We start from the raw sequence: 21450 nt of genomic DNA on the forward strand, positions 1-21450 counted from the left end.
ATTTTGAAATCGAGTAAATCACGGTAAACAACAAAAGACCCATAATTTAAATTAAAACAAACTCACAACGAAACGCCTTCACCCGACACAATAGCATATTGTTTTTCCAAACGTTTTTATTCTGTATGTTTTCTAAATTGAAAACATTTCTCATTTCATCGTCCAGGATTAAATGGCGATTGGCTTACGCGATTGCACAGATCCCATTTCCCTGTCGCTGTACGGGAACCTCAATTTAACACGACGCCGGATCAGATCGGCGAATACGCCGATTCTAAACACCCTAAAATCACCCTTATTATCGATGACATAAGGTAGAAATGGGCTGATTGGATCGCTGTCGCGGAAATGCCACTGATGATGAAAAATTGCAAGGACATTGGTTAATGTCTTAATTTCTTCTGAGAGTTTTTTTGCAGGAAATTTTAGATTTTTGAGTGTCAAGATTAGTCAAGTCATAACTTATCATTATCAAGTAAGTAATAAATGTGGATATTTTATTTTCTCGTAGATATTGCTTTTCATGGAAGGGTATGGTATGATCATATCTCTCTCAAGTTTTACAACTGCGGGTTTTCTATTTCAGTGGGAATTTTGCATTGTTACCCATTCACATGTGCACAAGAACGAATGAGAATAACAAAGAGTTGCTAAAGTTTCACCGGCCGCCATGGTAGTGACTAAGTCAACTTTAGCCTTCTTAGTCATAACATCCTTTTAAAATAAAAATTTCATATTTAATGTTGAATTCTTACGGAACTAGGAAATATTCCGAATTCAAAATTCCAAAACGACTTTAAGATTGAGGACGCTAAACTTTGTACAGTCAAGGAATTTAAATTCCGACCCATTTCGTACTTTGTCACAGTGACAACCGTATGAGGTCTCTAGCGGCTTTCATATTGATTGTCACTGTGACAAAGTACGAAATGGGTCGGAATTTAAATTCCTTGACTGTACGTATACGTACCTACCTAAAGCCAATGAAATCACAGTTTAATATTTAAGTATAAATTTAAATAAATGTAAGTTAATCATGAAAGTTAGATTAAGGTACTAACGTTGAAAAAGAGTGCATCATGTCGCCGTTAAAGGTAAGTTTGGCGAATCTAATATAAGTTTAAAATGTACCATACTTACCTATCTACAAAAAAGAAATCACGTTGTAATTCGTAAGCTAGGTTTTCTTGCAAATGTTTTCAATCACAATATCATGGTCCTACTATAATTTCAATAAAATGTTGATGAGACTACAACAAACTTATTTTCAATATTTTGAAGAATTTCAACTGAAGATCGTTAACAATTTTGACACATTTTTGTTGAATTATAGTATAAAGTTCCAATCTCTGGGTTTGCAAAACGAAGTCTTACAAAACACCGAACTAAAAAAATGGACAACCGCTGCCGCACTGCAGTTACTTTGAGAATAAACTTTTAATCTGGACCATCATTTTGTTTGCAAAAAGACTGTGGGCTTGCAATTAAAACCGGCAGACTTAGCGGGTTTAATTAAAGTTGTCGCGATCGATCTGCTTTAGAAGCAGGTAGGGTAGGGTTTGACTTATGGTAACTAGAACCACTTTCGTTTCGGTTATGTTATAGCACTTAAGTAAATTTTAATCACTATGTGCTATACAGTGGATAGTACTTGGGGGATGAATTTGGGAATAAAAGTATAAATAATGAAATAATTCACTTACAGAAAATGCGGTTTTCTGTGAATTCACCGAATAAAGATCCTGTAAAAAGTTATGCGAGGTCGAGCAAAAAGTTAAACCAAAAGTGGGTACATCAACTTAAAAAGTTACGTTTACTTTGGTATGAAAGATTAGACCATCGGTTGCAATCTCTGTAGGCCGGGCGTATCCTCAGCAACTTTATTAACAGTTTTCGACCCCACTGTGTGTATTAATCAAAAGCGAATTCTCCAAATGTATCTCAAGCAAACCGAAAGGACCAGCCACAGCGAACCGAAAAGACAATCAACCTAATGAAACTCGCATCTCGATCGTCCCAAACTTGGCAGCAATAATCCCAGTCACAGCCCATAATCGCCAAGTTATTGAAAAACAATCAGACCAGCGCATCGGCCGTCTTAATCGTGGAGTTCTTAAGCCAAGTTCTGATACGAAATTTTCCACGAAACTCAATTAGGACCTTCTCAACACTTTAATTGTCTTGCTGATGAATTGGCCAAGTTCTATCGACGTCCGGAATGATTGGCCGGAGGACAGGACGACAGGTCTGCAATGAGCGATGGATAAACTTTTAATTATTGGATACGTTTTAGGTTCGGGTGAAGGTTTATGAAAAATTGAATTAAGGTTTGAGTACCAGGTGTCGTTTAACTTTGAGTGAAATCTGTTCGAGATTGGTTTGATCGAATTAATTTAAGAAAATAGATATTAAGTTTTATTGGCCTAAATTGTAAGTTAAATATCTACTTCCTCAGTCCTTTTAGGCTGTACACGTTGTCGTTATATATCATCCATAATCAAACTCAATCTTAGGACAAGTATGTATGCATTATTTCAGGATCCACGTAGTAAAACAAATTGCTACATACGGCCCGATTCCAACTTAAGATACGTCAGTTAATAGATCTAGAAAAGATATGGATTAGATATGTCAGTGTCAAACAAGTGTTAAAATTGACGTTTCTTCAAACAAATACGTCACTTTTGACATTTGTTTGACACTGACATATCTAATACATATCGTTTCAATATCTACTATTTGACGTATCTCATTGTTCGAATACGGCTGATAGTTTTGTTGTTGACAGACATCGTTGGGAATAACCGTTATTCGGAAACGGTTAAAGATTAACATTTAAGATTAACCGTTATAAGCGATAGCTAGCTCACGAAAGGATAATGTGTATTTTTTACTATAGAGAGTGCACTGCGCACTATCAATAAATCTTTTACACGTTCCAGATTGCTGAACTCCATTAAATTTAAAAATTATTTACCATTACAACATCGTTCATGGCTTTTTCTTCATGTAGGTAGGTGATTTGATTTTTTAGATTTTTTTAAATGTGTATGGACTATGTACATAAAAAATACTCAAAAAAATATACAAAGTCAGAGTAAGATACTACGCTTGCAAACACAACATCCCTCACTGGAATTGATATGAAATGCAACCCCATTTTCTGTGACAGTCGGGGGCGAGATTAGCCGATTCTGATCCACACACGGTCTATCGATAAAACTTCAAAGATGCGGGGAAGGAGGCAATCTCTTCGCTCCTGTGGGTCGGTTTACTGGTTATTGCTTTGAAATTTTATATTCGAAGTTATAGGTATGTTTACAACGCTCGTGTTCAACACTTGGTATCTACAGTTGTTTTATTATTATTGAGAGCCCGCTGTGTCCCACTGCTGGGCAAAGGCCTCCCCCTGTTTTTCCACTCGTCTCTGGGTAGGTATCTAGCCAGCCTCTCAAAAAGGAATCCAAGTTATCACGCTATCGCCGACGAGGTCTACCGGCTCCTGGTTTGGACTTGTGGGGCTACTTTTATATATTTGAGCCACATAGTGTTTATTATTTTTCATTATTCCTTCTATAATAGCAATCGTTGGAGTTACAAGTGTTCATACACTAAAGGCCTGTTTACATTATTGATTAGTGTTAAATGTAGTATTTTTACTAGACCGTGGATTGAATTCAATACCTTGGACTTAAACAGATTCGCGCGGGAGTGTGAATTTGAATGTTGTGGAATCGATCTTGTGAAATTAAACTCCATAGTGATCTGCTTGTACAGAGTCCCACAGTGTAATCAGAATCAATTCATAGAGAGATTGGATAGTTTTTTAAATTATATAGCTCAACAATATAAAAATAAATATATAATTATATGTGGAGACTTGAACATAGATACTCTTAAGGATTCCCAAACAGCAAAATTATATAATGAAGTTTTGATAAGGTATAACTTACAGAACCATATTTCTGCAGCAACTCGTATCACCAGTACATCTCAAACCTCTATTGACCATATTATAACAAATATTACAGACTCGAAAACAGTTTCATGCATCATCCATGATATAGGTCTATCAGATCATACAGCACAGACTGTGCATATAAAGGTAAATGAAAACACAAGTCCCAATCAGTTTTGTCTTTTCCGTAGAGATTACAGTGAAGAGAACATTTTAAAATTTGTCAGCTGTATGCAAAATTTGAACTATAATAATGTTTACAATAATTCTAGTGCTAATGATGCATTCAACGAATTTCATGATCTCTTGGGGCTTTTTCATGACTTATGTTTTCCTTTAGTGAAAGTAGTTATAACAGAGAAACCAAAAAAAGCTAAATGGATCTCAAAAGGTCTAAGGCTTTGTTGTAAACGTAAGCGCGCATTATACTTACAAGCATGTAAAAGCAAAAATATACAGCTTAAGTCTAAGTATAAAATATACTCAAAAGTGTTACAGTCTGTTATACATAAAGCTCAAAAGAGAAGCAATTATAACTATATATTTAATGCTAGAAATGCGTGTCGCGCGACTTGGGATATAATTAATGATAGGGTGGGTAAATTGCGGCAACCAAGCTACATACAAAATATAGTAAGTGATAATGGTATTACATCTAAGCCTAAAGATATTGCAGAATTGATTAACAATTATTTCATTGATGTATCCAACAAGTTCCATCCAAAATATGGATCACCGCTACAAAATTTTGATCGATTGTCTCAGAGTATGTTTTGCAATCCCACTACTCCAAAAGAGATTCTAGAAACTATTAGGAAATTAAAAAACACTGCATCAACTGGATATGATGAAATAAATTCCAAAATACTAAAGGCTTGTGCCGAATCAATATGTGTACCTCTATCGTATGTCTTCAATCTTTCTCTTGCGGAGGGAACATTTCCTGAAAGGCTCAAAAAGTCCATAGTTAAACCGCTCCACAAAAAAGGACCAAAAAATAATGTAGCCAATTATAGACCTATTTCACTAATACCTGTCCTATCGAAACTGTTTGAAAAACTTATGCATTCTAGACTTGTCAATTTTGCCGATAAATATGAGATTTTTTCAGACCAGCAGCATGGCTTTAGAGCTAGTAGGTCTACAGCTACTGCAACTTTTGCTCTACTCAAGGATGTCATACAATGTGTGGATAAAGGACAGCCAGTCGTAGTCCTTTTTTTGGACATGACAAGGGCATTTGACTTGGTTGCTCATCAGAGACTCTTGACAAAACTTGAGCACTATGGAGTGCGAGGAAATGTGCTTCGCTGGATAGAGTCATACTTAAGTCAAAGAACGCAATATACAGAAATTGTTAGGAGGGAAGGCAAGTCTTTAAACACCTACAAATCTAACTGCAGAGAAAATTACTTTGGCGTGCCACAGGGCAGTGTCTTGGGCCCATTACTGTTTTCATTTTACATAAATGATTTGCCTAAAGCCGTAGATTTTCCTACCGTACTATTTGCAGACGACACTTCCGTAGTAATACCATGTACTGATATGCAAACATTTGAAAGTGACATTAATAGAACTCTGAATGCATTAGTCAACTGGCTGGAAATTAATAACCTATCAATAAATGTAAGCAAAACTAGGTATATGCAATTTAGAACTAGTAAGCGTCAAAGTTTGAAGCTAAATATAACTTGCTTAGGTGATTCTGTCAGCGAAAATAAAAGCTTCAAATTTCTTGGTATAGATTTGGATGAACATTTAACCTTTAATGAGCATGTTGATGGTGTTTGTAGTAAAATAAATAAATTTATATTCCCTTTGAGGAAAGTCAGACAAACAGTATCTCGAGAATCAGCATTACTGGCATATCACAGCTACATTATGTCTACACTCAGATATGGTATAATAGTATGGGGTAACTCATTTGATGTGCAAAGGGCGTTCATAATGCAAAAAAGATGTATAAGAGCCATCTTCAAAATGAAACAAATGGAATCCTGTAAGCCAGTAATGCAAAAGAATAAATTGTTATCACTACCATCCTTGTACATATATGAAATGGCTCTTTTTGTTCGCCTCAATGAAACTCATTTTAAAAAAAACTGTGATATGATAAGTTACAATGACCGTATATCTAGACAGCGCAATCTACTATTTTTGCCAAAAACCTGCCTCAAACAAACAGCTAGAAGTTCATTTTATATGTGTATAAAAATATTTAATAGGTTGCCAGCTGACATAAAAGACCTTCCAATCAATAAGTTTAAAAAGAAATTATTTTTATGGCTTAATGACATGTGTTTTTATTCCATACATGAATACTTTGATTATGAAATGGAATAGAAATAGGAATTTGAAATTGTAAATAATGAATTGCATGACTTTTCTAATGTTAATAATTAATCTGACATGTTATTTCTAATATTTTTTATGTTATAATTTTATGTTAGTGCGACTATACTTTAAATTTTGCATGCTACACCAAGCAGGGTATGGTTGAACTAATTAATATGTTATTGTACACCTTTGTAAACCCATATTCAGCAAATAAATAAATACAAATACAAATGCGAGTTTTGCTTCTTATTTGTTGAGTGGCAAACGTGAACTCGTACTAAACGCGAATTAATGTTGAGATATTCACCGATGCCTTAATAGTAATTAAATTGATTTTTATCAGGATATTTATAAGTAGGTATGCGTGAAATATATTTGAAATACTCGACGAACAGGGAATAGTTATTTGTTTTACATGGGGGCAAAGTTGTTGTTTAACCGCTCATGCTAATATTGATACCCGAGCAAGCGAAAGATTCCAAAATTGAACCACGAGTATAGCGAGTGGTTCGAATAATGGAATCTTGAGCGTTGCGAGGATTTCAAAGCACGAGGGTTAAACAACATTTGCCCCCGAGTAAAACACAATTTTTTTCATCATACCAAGCCGAAGCAAATATTAAATGTAAAATATCAAATTCAAATGAATTTTATTAAATATTTATCATCCAAAATCATCATTTGAAAGTCAATTAATTATACCAGCAAATATAAGAAAACAACTTCAATTTTGCATTTGATTACTTTGCATCACATGTAAATTACTGATAGCAAAGTGCAAATTTGGTATCCGTTTTTGAAGTGCAAAGTAAGCCTTTCCCAACTGGTGTGGTGAAAAATAATTTTTCTATCAATAGAAACATGATCGATCGAGGAGATCGATAACTTTTATGGATCTATAGATATTCATCGGTGAAATAATTGATGCAATTATACTATGGCTACATAATGCCAAGTAATACTTAGTTTCTATAAACAAGACTATCGGTGTACAGTAATTGCTTAAAAGCTGTCATATTTTTAGGTATTATTCTTTCAACCTACTTTCACGTAAAGCTATAAATGTATAAATAACCCGTTCATTTTTATCGATAAGAAAATGTGCACTGAATAAAATGGTCCGAGTTCGAAGCATGACGGCGAAAACATCCGCCACACTAGATACTTCACAATACAGCGTTGTGAGAAATAAATGTTTTGAAAACGGAAATGAGGACACTTTGACTGTAACCGTTTTTACTGAAGCACACTTAACAAGACTGTTAAGTGAGCTGGTGAAGGTTTCTATTCGAAATAAGAATTAAATAACATTTTTTAGTATCTATTTTCCGGGAATTATTTTTTCACCACACCAGCCTGGAAAGGCTTACTTTGAACTTCAAAACTCATAGCAAAGTTGCATTTTATTCACATGTGAGGCAAAGTAATCAAATTTTGAGTTGTTTTCTTATGTTTGCTGGTAGAATTGACTTTTAAATGATGACTTTGGATGATAATTATTTAATAACATTAATTGGATTTGATTAGGTTTGATGTTGTTTGTTATTTTACATTTAATATTTGCTTTGGGTTGTTGTGGTGAAAGATTTTGTGTTTCACTCGGGGGTAAATTTTGTTTAACCCTCGTCCTTTGAAACCCTCGCAACGCTTAAGATTCCATTTTTCGAACCACTACTCGTGGTTCAATTTCGGAATCTTTCGCTTGCTCGGATATCAATATTAGCACGAGCGGTTACACAACTTTGCCCCCTTGTAAAAGAAATAAAATAACTATTAAAGCTTTGCAAATGCAGTTTTTTTTGTGGTCATGTTTAACAGACAAAATGTACAAAATATTAGGCGTAGATATCAAAAGAATTTATCATCTTTTATACATATTTCCCTTGCCTAGCTAACTACCTAAACCAAGATGTCAATAGAAAAAGGTACGAAAATGTTAACCACCTACACGGAAAATAATATTAACGAATATATACAGATGTGGAAAAAGGTTTTTGTTAGGGATGTACCGACTAGTCGCCGACTAGTCGGGAAAGCCGACTATCCGGCCACATTTGTAGTCGGCGATCAGTCGGCGACTAGTCGGCAAAAATGGCCGATTAGTCGGCACTTTATTAGTGAAAGAAAAACAGAAAAAAAGAAACCAACAGTTAATATTTACCATATGTTTTATGTCTATTTTACCAAAATACCTATACAGGGTGTTAAAACTTTTGTTCATATAATTGACCGTTTGATCGTTATCGTATGGTGGTGGGCTGGTGTTTTCCTCTACAGGTCGATCTCAACTGATTCTCGTGTAATTTCATGGCTAAGTTCTATACTTAAAGGATTTTATTATAATTCAGTTTTTGTTTTTTTTTAATGGTGGAGCCATGGGGAACTATTAAGGTTATTGCAAAATTTAGAGACTTATAAACAGGACACGTTGCGCGTAAAGACGCTGACGCTTGGAAATACCTCCTACAAGTTGTACCGTTTAGTGACGGTCTGCTCATCAGGATTGCAAAATAAAATAAAAGAAAGACAGAAATTCAACGAGGATTCTTGTGATAGGTCTTTGAACCTATAGAGAACACCTTTTAGCCAAGCTAATATATGAATAGCGCAACCAAAAGAGCAAAACTATTGTTTTTCACCTGAACTTATACGAAACTAATGATATGGCCGACTAGCCGACTAGTCGGCCGACTAATCGGCCATTCGAGCGCCGATTAGTCGGCTAGTCGGCTAGTCGGCCAAATCAATAGTCGGTACATCACTAGTTTTTGTTTTGTACAAAAACTTTTTGTGGCCTTTGATTTTAATTTTTAGCTAAAAGAATTTACAATCAAATATATTATTAATATTGAAGATAATTTTAAATGTCAAAAAAGGGATTACTAATATGTTGCATAAAATTTATTGTCATATTTTACTTTCGCATAGCAACCCTTGGCAGAATCATCATTTCGCAGAATTACTTTTTGCATAAGTTTCATGGCATACTGTTGTTTCGCACAATTTTGTAAAGCAGAATAATGCAATGGCATAATCTCAATTTGAAGAATAATACTATAATCGAATAATTGTTTTGCCGAAAATTGCGTCGCATAATATGTACTTGGCATAATGTCTTTTCGCACAATTTCCTTAGGCAGAATCAAAACTATTTTGCATGCCTTAAATAAAACAATTATATTACATTTATGTGTTCGGAGTTTCTATTTTTTTTAATTTTCCGTACCCTACTACACCAATGAATACCTACTCCAACAGTACCTATTGAGCAGGGGTCGCAGTTCTAACCTAACCTAACCTACACTTCTGGAAGCAGTTTCTTTTGAGTAGGGATCGCAGTTCTAACCTAACCTAACCTACAGTTCTGGAAGCAGTTTCTTTTGAGTAGGGGTCGCAGTTCTAACCTAACCTAACCTACAGTTCTGGAAGCAGTTTCTTTTGAGGGGTGTGTAATTATCCGTATAACAATTTTTGATATATTTTCAAAATATATAACAACTTTTGATATAATTTCATGGTGTATAATCACTTAAGCGGTATAATGAACTTTTGATATAACAACAAAATAACTATTTTCATGGGATATAATGTTTAATCGATATAAAAGCTATTCGATATAACGTTTACTGGATATAATGAATATTTGTTATAAGTATTTATGGTATAATGTATTCAAATGTATAATAATAAGTTGAGGTTATAATAAAAAAAAAGTCGGTTCTGGCGCTTCGCCGGCCGCTACCGCGGCACGCTCGCTTCGCTCGCTCGGCTCGCGCGCTGTAGGGTCGCAGTTCTACCTAACACTCCTCCTCGCTTCGCTCGTCGTCGTACCTAACTGAGACCTGCCTTAAGTTCGAATACGTAGGTTGTTATAATAGTAGTAAATATTACAAATTATACCAGTACTACATTATGCCAACTGAGCGTTATATCGAACTTAATTATATACGCTGTTAATGTTAGATTAGAAGTTGTTATATTACAAGTTCATTATACTTGACGATAGTTAGACTCTTTAAGAATATACCATGTATTGTTATAGCAAAAGTGCATTATGTCCCTCAATCGTTATATCGACTAAAAATATATCAAAAGTTGTTATATGGACCGTTACGCACCCTCTTTTGAGTAGGGGTCGCAGTTCTAACGTAACCTAACCTACAGTTCTGGCAGCAATTCCTTTTATGTAGGGGTCGCAGTTCTAACCTAACTTAACCTGTAGTTCTGGCAGCAATTCCTTTTGTGTAGGTTCAGTCAGCGACATGAGTATTATGCGGTAACAATTTCGGCAGAACTTTTATTCTGCTGCATAACATTCTGCGAAATTCAAGTCTACAATATGAGCAATATGCCATAAGAAATTCGGTGGAATGTAATTTATGCTACATATAATTCTGCGTATGTAAAATCAACGATAGTAGTATTCTGCTATTCAAAATTCTGCCAAATGAATGTTATGCGACATGACAGTTATGCTAATTATACAATTATGCAAAAGTATCATTCGGTTAAAAATGTTTCTGCGAAACCTGCTATGCGAAGTGTATTTCGGACAATCGATATTATGCAAGATAAAGGGAAGCCGTCAAAAAAGGAATAATAACAGACGATAAGTACCTAAGATAATTTAGAAGCATTTCTGCGAAACTCGACGATAGCAGTACAAGGTTCTAATTAAAATTAGGGACAAATATATTGAATTCCAATTGATGTACTTGAGTACAAAACAATTATACTGTCTAAAGGAAAATGTATACAAGTAATATTGAGACGGGTCCTCATTTAATTTCAATTACTTACGCTTGTGAACGGTCGCCGTATTAGCCGGTATTCTTATTACCTTATAAATATTAATTTAGGGCGTAAGTAATTATTAATTATAATTAATAATGCCAGGCGCGCAGAAAGGTAGGAAGATGCGAAAATGCTGATCTGACATAAATGTCAAATACAAATAAAAAGGGGTAAGAGAAACTTAAGGGGCCCACTAATTAACAGTCCGCCGGACGGTATCGGCCTGTCAGTTAGAACTAAATTTTGACAGTTCCGTACAACTGACCCTTTACTTAACCTCTAGCCGCCTATGGGCGTATGACGTATGCGTCAAACCTTGCCAAGCAAAATGAAATTTTATTTTGTCAACACAAAGTTCAAATTAGAATGGAACAGGAGACCTTTTTATAGGTCTCTGGGCGGCTAGAGGTTAATATTTCTCGGGGCATGAGAAACCATATGAGAAAAGTCCGTCTGCGTAAGGATTTTTATTAAATATTGTAAGTTTATTTTATGAATGCGTTCATTTGATTTTTTGTAAGATTTAGTTTTTAGGGTTCCATACCCAAATAGTAAAAACAGGACCCTATTACTATGACTCCGCTCTCCGTCTGTCCGTCTGTCTGTCACCAGGCTATAACTCATGAATCGTGATAGCTAGACAGTTGAAATGTTCACAAAAAATAATCCTGTAGTTATGATAGGGCAACCGCCGTTGTTACTATGATTCGTTCTAGTTCCGTTTTTTATCTGCTATTTCTAAGGCTGTCTTAAGGATTAAGTAATAGTATAGGTACTTATATATGTACGTATATTCATATTTCCCGTATTTATATTTTCTCAGTCTTTGATGCTTCGTATTCAATCAAGGAACCCCATAAATAATGTTTACTTACGTAAACAAATATTGAATCTTCCTGCACGTTTTGACATGAGAAAATGATGTGTTATGCTGAATGAAATACCTAATATGTAATGTGAATAAATGCATGGTGTATATTTTAGTTTTGCATGTCATGTATCATTTGTATCCCTATTTGCATGTTGGTATAATTATGAATAACTTTTACGAGTATTATCAAAGTCAGCAGCAGCCGCAATTTTTACAAACTATTAATTTGCAATGTATTTTTGTACGTTCAAGTCTAATCTTGCAATCTAAAGACCCACTTCCGAATAATGGGAATTGACCTGAAAATTCACGTTAAAATAAGTTGAGAAATAATTTTCAGGCATATTTTTCTAGGAGACCAAATCAAGGGGAAAGGCCTTTGCCCAACAGTGGGACACTCAAATTGATAAAATTATCATCAATATCGCGTAGTAAAAAAATTCAACATATTTTTAGGCCAACCTGTACTACTAGCCTATTTTGTGTCCTACTGCTGAGTGTGTGTGTGGTGAAAATTATATAAATTATATACATAGTTACCGCTTAGTTTTAATTTCGAATTTCAATCCAATCACAATACTATTATTCTTACTAACAGTGTCAGGTCCGCCTATGCTCAGTCCATATTTCTTCATTACTCCGATATTGCAAGTTATGCCAAGGGAATAGACTACCTCCTATAAATCCCGCATTATGAAACCTATACGAGAACACGAGGTTATCAGGCATACTAATAAAGTTCTTTACTAACGCACCGCTGCGTTGCAACTCACACAATTTGTAGTAGTAGGTATCTACTTAGAGCTCATATTTAACGTTAAACAAATTTTGATGTAATCTTTAATTTAAAGATGAACATGCAACTGAACTGAGCGTTCGCATCCCTATATTTAATTAGGTATTATGGGAGCGAATATAATATGCCCTTAATTTCGTGACGAATGATGGTCCCTGCCCTTTGACAGTTAATTTTTATGGAGTATCTATCACGTAAAATGTTTTTAGAAGTTTTTTTTAAGTTTATCACATTCATTTCATTAGTAATGTATCTGTAACTTTATATAAACTAATAAAAAATGGATTTCTTAAAAAAAAATTATTAAACCCAAACATGAGACTTGAAGGGACTGTCACGCATAGGGACCATCATTTGAGAGTTATACAAACGCGGGTCGTCTTAAATGCTCAATCTACTGGGGAAGTCAGGCGATCAAGAAAGCATTTTGAATTATATTGCAAACAGCTAGTTCGTTGAGTAAATATGCATGTTATGTTTGAGCTCCGTCAGTTCTTTGTGCAATTCTTTACCTCGCCGTGCTGTGCGTATTTACATTTTGCATGAATAATGTTTCAACTTTCAAGCACTTACCTGTGCGAATTTCAATATTCTAGATTTCTTTATTTCGATACAAGTTCAGAACTTTATATGTACATGTACATATCGTTTTTGATTCGGAAACGACACATAATTATATCTTTCCATTTCTAAAAGGATAGTTGTGTGGAACACCCAAATTTTAAAAGAACAACTTGCAGTTTTTCATTAGGAGCAAATTAGGTAGGTCGGGTCTTTTACGTTGAAAAATACTTTTCTATTTTCCATAAACATTTTACTTTTCTTTTATATGAACAGATAAAGCTACCGTTACATGATGGCTCAAAAATACGTCGAAAAAGATTTTTTTACGTGTAAGTACCTAAATTTTATCCCAAAAATTTAGTGATTTTTTTAATGGCACAGTAGAGTGGAGAATAATATGCCGAAGAACAGATACGAGGTTCTAGCTATAGTTCGTTTTTTTAGCATTAGAAAGAAGTTGCAAGAACGTAAGCGATCTTGACATGTCTTTTAATTGAAAAACGCTTTTTAAAAATCAAAAACTATTACTTATGAGAGCAGAAGAATATCAATGATCGTATTAGATTCATAATTGTTACATATTTGCCGTAACTTATTTTTAAAATGTGTTTTTCAATTAAAAGACACATCAAGATTGTTTACCTTATTTCTAATGCTAAAAAAAACGAACTATAAGTTCAGTGTTCTTGTAAACTAGTGTGGTTATAAAATTTGTACAACCCCACTAACGGCTAGAGGTTCACGCAGACGCTCATAGTATTTTATCTAAACTGCAGTTTTCTTTCCACTTTGCCGGGAAGCAATCTATTTACAGCACTTAATCTCGGTGCAAGAGTTTTGTTGCCCACGATTAAAAGTTTCTGCATAAATCGCACTAGATGGCGCTTTACGATACTGCTATGTGGAGACTCACTCTTGTACCTAAGTATCCCGTGTGGAAGGTAAAAGGTGAAACTGTTCTGAAGACTTGTGCATTTACTGTTATAGTTTAATAGGAATGAAAGTTTTGTATAAAAAAATATAATGCAGGTAAAAGTTGGTAGCAAGCACTGAGGAATATAAGTATTTGAAAAATTTAAAAGAGATGTTATGACAACAATGAGTGAGCAAAAGAGAAAAATACCTTAAAAATAAAAATATATAATATGTGAATACATATTTATATGGTATTTTCATGTGTTCACATCTGCAAACCTAAATGAAATGAAGAAGAGGGTGTTTTCCCACTTTTCCCAATAATATATTATTGCGGCGCCATAAGGTACCTTTTGCCGTAGACCGTCACATACCTTTACTATTTCATATCTAGTGAATCTCTAATTCATTTCCCGAATCGAGCCCCTACTCTTTATATCCTTATACAAGTTTTAAAATAAAAATTATGTCTAATCATAACAGATATCTACGTTTCTCTATTAATCTTCTTGTGATTTATTTCATGCATGCTGTAAAACGAATTATTTTAAATACAGTTTAATACCCTATTCAATAAGGAATCATCAATTTTTGCAGGGACTTCTGTTTTAAGCCATATCTACACATAATTAGCAGTTAAATAACTTACTTATTTAACTACAAAAACGGATCCACCGCGATATAAAATATCATTGTTTTTACCTTAAATTCCGACGTTTCAGCTGAGTTGCACCAGCTGTGGTCACGGAAAAAGTGACGTCCCAGTAAATGTCAATATTTATCTCGGTAGATCCGTTCGTGTTATTAAATATATGTGACGTCCCACGGGTAAAGGTACCTTATAGCGGTTGGCACTTACGCTATTATTAAAGCCGCTCCAATATTATTGCGGCGCTATGTGACGTAAGCGCCAGCCGCCATTAGGTACCTTTTGCCGTGGAACGTCACATATGTATAAAACGCGCAAGTTTAAAGTGTTATAAATTACTTACTTGTCTTATTTCAGTTTCAACGCCGTTGGACAGGAAGTGTGTTTGTTTCAGGTTAGGTGCTAGCAGTTGCCTGTGGACAAATGAAAAAAAGTTAGTGTTTGAATAATATAGACCTAATAAGTAAAGCTAGCTGACAAGTTGTTGTCAAAGTATCAGTTGATCATTTCGAGCAACACCGAGAAGGGAGACGGCATTCGTACTATTTCCCCTCTGCCGAAGCATAGGGACAACTGCGGCGCGATTCGGAAAGTGAATTAGAGATTAACTAGATACGATATAGTAAAGATATGTGACGTCCCACGGATAAAGGTACGTTATGGCGGTTGGCGCTGACGATTATTAACGTCGCTCCAATATTATTGCGGCGCTACGCGACGTAAGCGCCAGCCGCCATAAGGTAGGTACCTTTTGTCGTGGAACGTCACATAACTTTAGTATTTCATATCTAGTGAATTTCTAATTAATTTCCCGAATCGCGGCGCCAGCCGCCATAAGGTACCTTTTGCCGTGGAACGTCACATATCTTTACTATTTCATATCTAGTGCATCTCTTATTCATTTCCCGAATCCAGCCGCTGTACATATTAATGGCGGTGTGTATCATGTTGTAAGTCCATACACAAAAAGAGATCGAGGTGTGCAAGATTTGTCTTTGTCGTGTGCTATTTTATATGTATTTGGTTCGTTATTACACTTATTACAGATTGGTTTTTGTTTATAGTGTTATAGTGAGAGAAGTGCGACTGTGTGCAGGCTTCCCCCGAAAAAATGACAGAAAGATGATATCGCTTGAACTCCACCCTTCCGACATGTCGGGAGCCGGTCTTGCTCGAAGGTTGATCAGGTTTAATTTTTTAAGGACAAAATGTATACCTATATGGGAACCATTGCAGTAAAACAATACAAAAGTCAGAAATGATAGTCAGTCTCTCAATCGTACTCTACTGAAACGCTCCTAACAATACAGGGAGTGACCGTGACGTCACTGACACTGAGATTCCGTCTTGAATAATGGATTTTGATGGTAAAATATTATTGTTATTTGAATGTTGAATTTATTTATTTGCAAACCAAGAGGAATACTCAATTTTAACATGCTTCCACAAAAATTAATGCGAATGTTATTTGCCGAATTATATTTTGGATGCAACAAATAGGTGTGATTTACAATTTATCATACTTACCTACTTAAACAATATTATATGATACATCTTCTGGTATCGTCTTGGGTCGTCCCATTAATTTTTCGTCAAGTCCTTAAATTAGTCCTATTCTGCTTTCGTCACTCATTCTACATTGAAAGCCACCGACGATTGTGACGAATGTAGAATCGGTGACGAAAGCAGAATAGGACTAATTTAACAATTTGACGAAAAACTAATGGGACGACCCAAGACGATACCCATCTTCTGAAGATCTTAATAATGCTCGAATTGCGAACAATTCTTATATTAAATAGTATTGTACAAAACGTCGGTCGTTTCTATAATTAAATTTTGGCGAGAAATCTGAAATCCGCTATTACTTAAATTCAGCCAACAAACAGTTTTGTTATAATTTGTTGCCAGCGGAAAGTTTGGGCTTTAGAGCTATTTTCAGCCATTTATTAGCCCTTAAAGCGAATTTTGGTTATTGAAATGTGATATTGATTTGATATTTGATCTCCGGATCAATTCGTTGCACCCATACACGGATAAGTGCGAGCGAGTTGCACTGAGGTTTCTTTGATATGGCTTCTTGGCCGAGTGATCGTAGTATGGTCGTTATATCGAACTGAGTGGCTGCTATTGTGAAGTTCCGTTCTTCTTGTGCATTCATGTAAAGGTTACTAACATTTCTATAGACTAATAAGTTAAGTACATCTGATGTAAATAAATTGAAATTGAAAGAAACGTTAACGGATTTTGTTCACAATTAATTATGGAATGAACTCACTGTTGAGGTTTTCCAGAGGAACTATAAAATAGAGTTCTCAAAAAATATTGTGTTGTGTTGTTGTTTTAGTTGTTGTTGTTATAAAATATTGTGTTGTGTGTTATTGTTGTATTGTTATGTTGAAAGTATTGTAGAACGGGTAGGCAACGCGTAAGTGTATCCGAAGTTGAAGGCATCCATAAACTGATACCTTTATTCTGGACGGCAGTAGGCTTGTTTGCCATGGACTTGGTATAAAAATAAATCGGTACTCAACGATCAGTTAACCCCTCGGGTAGAAATAACGTTCATTTCGGATAGTTCGGAATATTCATTAACCTCAACTATATGACACTTTATGGATTCGAGTATCTGTACTGTAATATTCAAAATAAGCTTGATATATTATTCTCTATTTGAAGGCTAGCTTTTGAGTAATAAATTGAAAGGGAGGTAGTTGTATAGTGAAATTAATATCAAAACGAAATCATATTTTCAAATCAGAATGCGCTCCTCTGTTCGTTATCTGTGCCGCGTCAGTAATTTGCTAAAAGGTTTGTAAATCGATCATGCTTTTCGGTGATTCCGCCGTTTTTGTTTTATGGGAAGCTAAGCCTACAATTTTACAAACACGTTAAAGTTGAAATTTGATTAAAACGGTCTGACCTTTAAATTACTAAGTCTGACGAGCCCTTGAAGATTAGGATGTTTGAAAATTAACAACTTTCAAACCAATTTTTATAGCCGTTTTGGTTACATTCCAATTTATTGGTTGGAGTTGGAGATAACTAGTTTCCACTATAACACTTTAAACTGTCGCGTTTTGTACACATAGTAAAAATAGAATAAATAATAATGAAATTTAATCGTGTTATACCTGTTAATGACATTAATTAAAGTTTTAACAAATTATTTCAAAATGTATTTACATACTTAATAGATAATCCGTTTTTACTAGGCGATGCAGTCGATACACAACAAAAGTAATTTTTCTAAGTTAACATAATAATACATCAATTCTGTAGTGATTTTTCTATTGTAAAAACCAGTTTCTAGAATAAATTTTGGATAGGTACAGTTGCCATCAGATATATCGGAGCGGCCAAGGTGCTCACAAATATCTGAACACGCCTCTATTGTCAGGGAGTTAGAGCGCATGCTCAGATATTGTGAACGCCTTGGCCGCTCCGATATATCTGATTGCGACTGTACCTAATCCTAATTATTGAAAACTAGTCTTCACCAAGGGGCTTTGCGACTAGTTTTGACTAGGATTTTCAACGAGACCTTACGGAAAACTAGTTTTAAGTAGTGAATACCCGTGAAAATATATACCTTATCCTTCAGCTGATAGATACCTATAGCACTAAATCGAATTGATATCAGTTGCTTTATATTTTAAATTTAGTTTATTTGCCACGGCTCATTTTGCAACACTGAAATATTCCATAGGCTTGAATTAATACCAGCGTTGAATGGCGTCCTCTCACAATGATTCAGTCCTATTACCGCAGATGCAGAGGTTATTATGGAGAATGGGGCCCAAACTAACGCTATTCTGAAAACAATGGGGTTTAGTAATCATATTCGACAAGCTACCAGCGGTTTCCGGTGGTTCAAGTTGAAAGCTTAACGCGGGAAGTAAGTAACCAGACCAACAATCAAGTCAGTGTGACATTTAGCCTTTTTCAACAGTTTCGATTTAAGCTATTATTATTTTGAAGTAGACCTCGTAAAGAAAAAGGTATTTTTGGACTGCGCCCTCAAACGCGGGATAATTTTTAAGTATTTGAGACTCACACAAGAAAAACGTGATATACTTACTCGGAAATAAAGTAGCACAAAATGTTCGTTTTTATATGAATGTCTATGTTTTTTAAATATATTCAGAATTACAGTCCGATTTTTTTAGCATTAGAAAGAACTTCGCAGAAGTAAGCTTGTGGTTCCAAATTCGGCACTTTTAGCGGTAATAATTGGAAGTAAATTATATGTATTGACCATGCTACATTAGATAATTCAATAATTATTAACAATTAATGAGCCTGATAAAAACTGCACGCTTGCTTCTGTGGGGTTCTTTCTAATGCTAAAAAAAACGAACTATAGAATTTAGATTGTAACGAAGATGGCTTCCTTACTCGTTTATATGACTCGAGTCGTTAACTTTTTTGATGTTTGGTCGACAGAAGTGACCTTTTTCAGACATGCGTTTGATCCATAATCGCTAGCGCGCCCGCTTCAGCTTCTGCCTCAAATCAAATAGCTTTAGCTCATTTATAGTGCTTTTAGCGCCCTCTGGCGTGTTCATGAATACATTATGCGTACATGCCGCTGTAAAACGATCCCTATTAATTACCAGTTAGAGTTGTAATTCGGCTGTGTCTGGATTTGTAAACTTGACGGCTTTCATTGTCTAACGTTGCATGGACGTCATAGTGCGGATTTGTATTTGTGTGATCCTATTTCAATAGTTATGAGGTTTTTACTGGTGTGTGCTCTGAACATATTATAATGACCACGTGTTTAGTATACATAATGTTACCCGTAGTTTTAAATGCGTTTTCCCTAATCAAAACTAGTTTTAACTGAAATTAATTTTGAATAATGAGCGAAAACGCGCTTTCAACACGGCGATACGGAAAACTTGTTTTAACTAGGGAAAATGGATTTTACGGTAACATTTACATTCAGCATAACCATAAGAATAACTTTATTAGTAAAGTGATAATTTAATACAAAGAAGATAAAGGTTTTAATGTCATCAAAACAATGCTCATTTGCAAATTATTCATGGAACAAACTTGCATACTTATTGTTATTTTCATCTAAACTGCATAAATTGGGACGTACAAAAAATATTATATAATTTTTTTCCATAAAACAATATTTGCCAATTAAATAAAACTTTTTCCCATTAACATAAGTACCGTCCTAAAATCTCAGTGATACTTATGTACCTATATGCACAATGTTTTACATGAATAACCTTCTTATTGGGGCTTAACGTACGCCACATAAGGACTTTGAACAGGGAAGACATTCTGATTGCTTACACATACGAAGTCTCAGATTGACTAATAAAGCATGATCTTCAATCACAAAAAGTTGTTACAGTTCCCTAGGTCACCTTTAAACGGTTGGTTCAAAAACTCAACTCGCCAGGCTCGCGACAGCGTTGGGAACACAAGGAAAGCTTACAAGTTTAAAAGCTACGAACATCCCAATAACTCGCACGTGTGAAACGCCCTAATACTTGTTCGGTTGTTCTTCGTATGTGCCGGCTCTTATAATATATGGAATTTAAATTTTATGAACACAGAACGGAGATTATGCTGTGGTACGTTTATATGGGAATTGGTGAGCTATAGCGTGTGCTTCTAAGCTTGGCATATGTATAAAACGCTTGCTTTTATCTATTTATTAGTATCTTTCCTGAACCTACGAGTATGGTTAATATGAATGAATGAATGAATGTCATAATCGCGGCAATAATGTATCGGCGAACTTCACTAATTTTCAGCCCGATTCGAACTTTAAGATACGTCGGTTAATAGATCTAGAAACGATACGGATAAGATATGTCAGTGTCAAATGTGACGTTTCTTCAAACAAATACGTCACTTTTGACACTGAGACATCTAGTCCATATCGTTTGTAGATCTATTAATTGACGTATTTTAAAATTCGAATCGGGCAGAAAATCAATGAAATCGACAGATACTGCGGCGGCAGCAACGACGCAGCCACAGTAATGAAGCTGCAGTTGATATCTGGACGTTACCTTTAGGATACTCTATCCAGCAGTAAAGCACATAGCCTGCCCTCAATCAACGGTCACTTGTATTTCATTCGTCCGTCCACCATATTGAAGACTTTCCTACCTTGTGAGTCGATTGTGTAAAATACTCACATGCATCACACAAGGACAACGGTTTTATCCACTCTAGATCGATCAAGACAGTTATTGGCTGTATATATCTGGCAAAAGGGACCTTAATAGTTTATAACGTAAGGTAGGTCTTCCAATGGAACGCTGTATATAATTGCATGTTAGACCCGTGACGTCATGTAACTCGATCAAAGCAGACAATTTTACGCTTCACGATTGGGCGCTCAAAGTGTTTCGGGCTACACAGTGTAGTAACTAAGTACAGTTTGACATGACCAGACATAGGAATCCGCGGGGCAAATTGTGAATTAAGACTTTACGTTTGTGCACTTATGGTACTAATTACAACAAAATAGTTAAAAATTAGTTTTTAATTGCCTAATCGTTTTAAAACAGCTTAAATTTTGTTGTAATTTT

The 21450-nt window shown here is 35.1% G+C and overlaps 1 protein-coding gene across 11 annotated transcripts in view; it reads right to left on the reverse strand.

The window, feature by feature from the left end:
- LOC134664917 (disintegrin and metalloproteinase domain-containing protein 11) overlaps positions 1 to 21450 on the reverse strand; it is a 733539-nt gene that overhangs the window by 194121 nt on the left and 517968 nt on the right. For all 11 annotated transcript variants that reach the window (XM_063521633.1, XM_063521632.1, XM_063521635.1 and 8 more), the window contains one exon: positions 15228 to 15297. In XM_063521633.1, coding sequence (XP_063377703.1) covers positions 15228 to 15297 — 70 coding nt within the window. The remainder of the gene's footprint in view (positions 1 to 15227; positions 15298 to 21450) is intronic.

Source organism: Cydia fagiglandana, chromosome 6, assembly GCF_963556715.1.
Source record: "Cydia fagiglandana chromosome 6, ilCydFagi1.1, whole genome shotgun sequence".
Taxonomy (NCBI): Eukaryota; Metazoa; Arthropoda; class Insecta; order Lepidoptera; family Tortricidae; genus Cydia; species Cydia fagiglandana.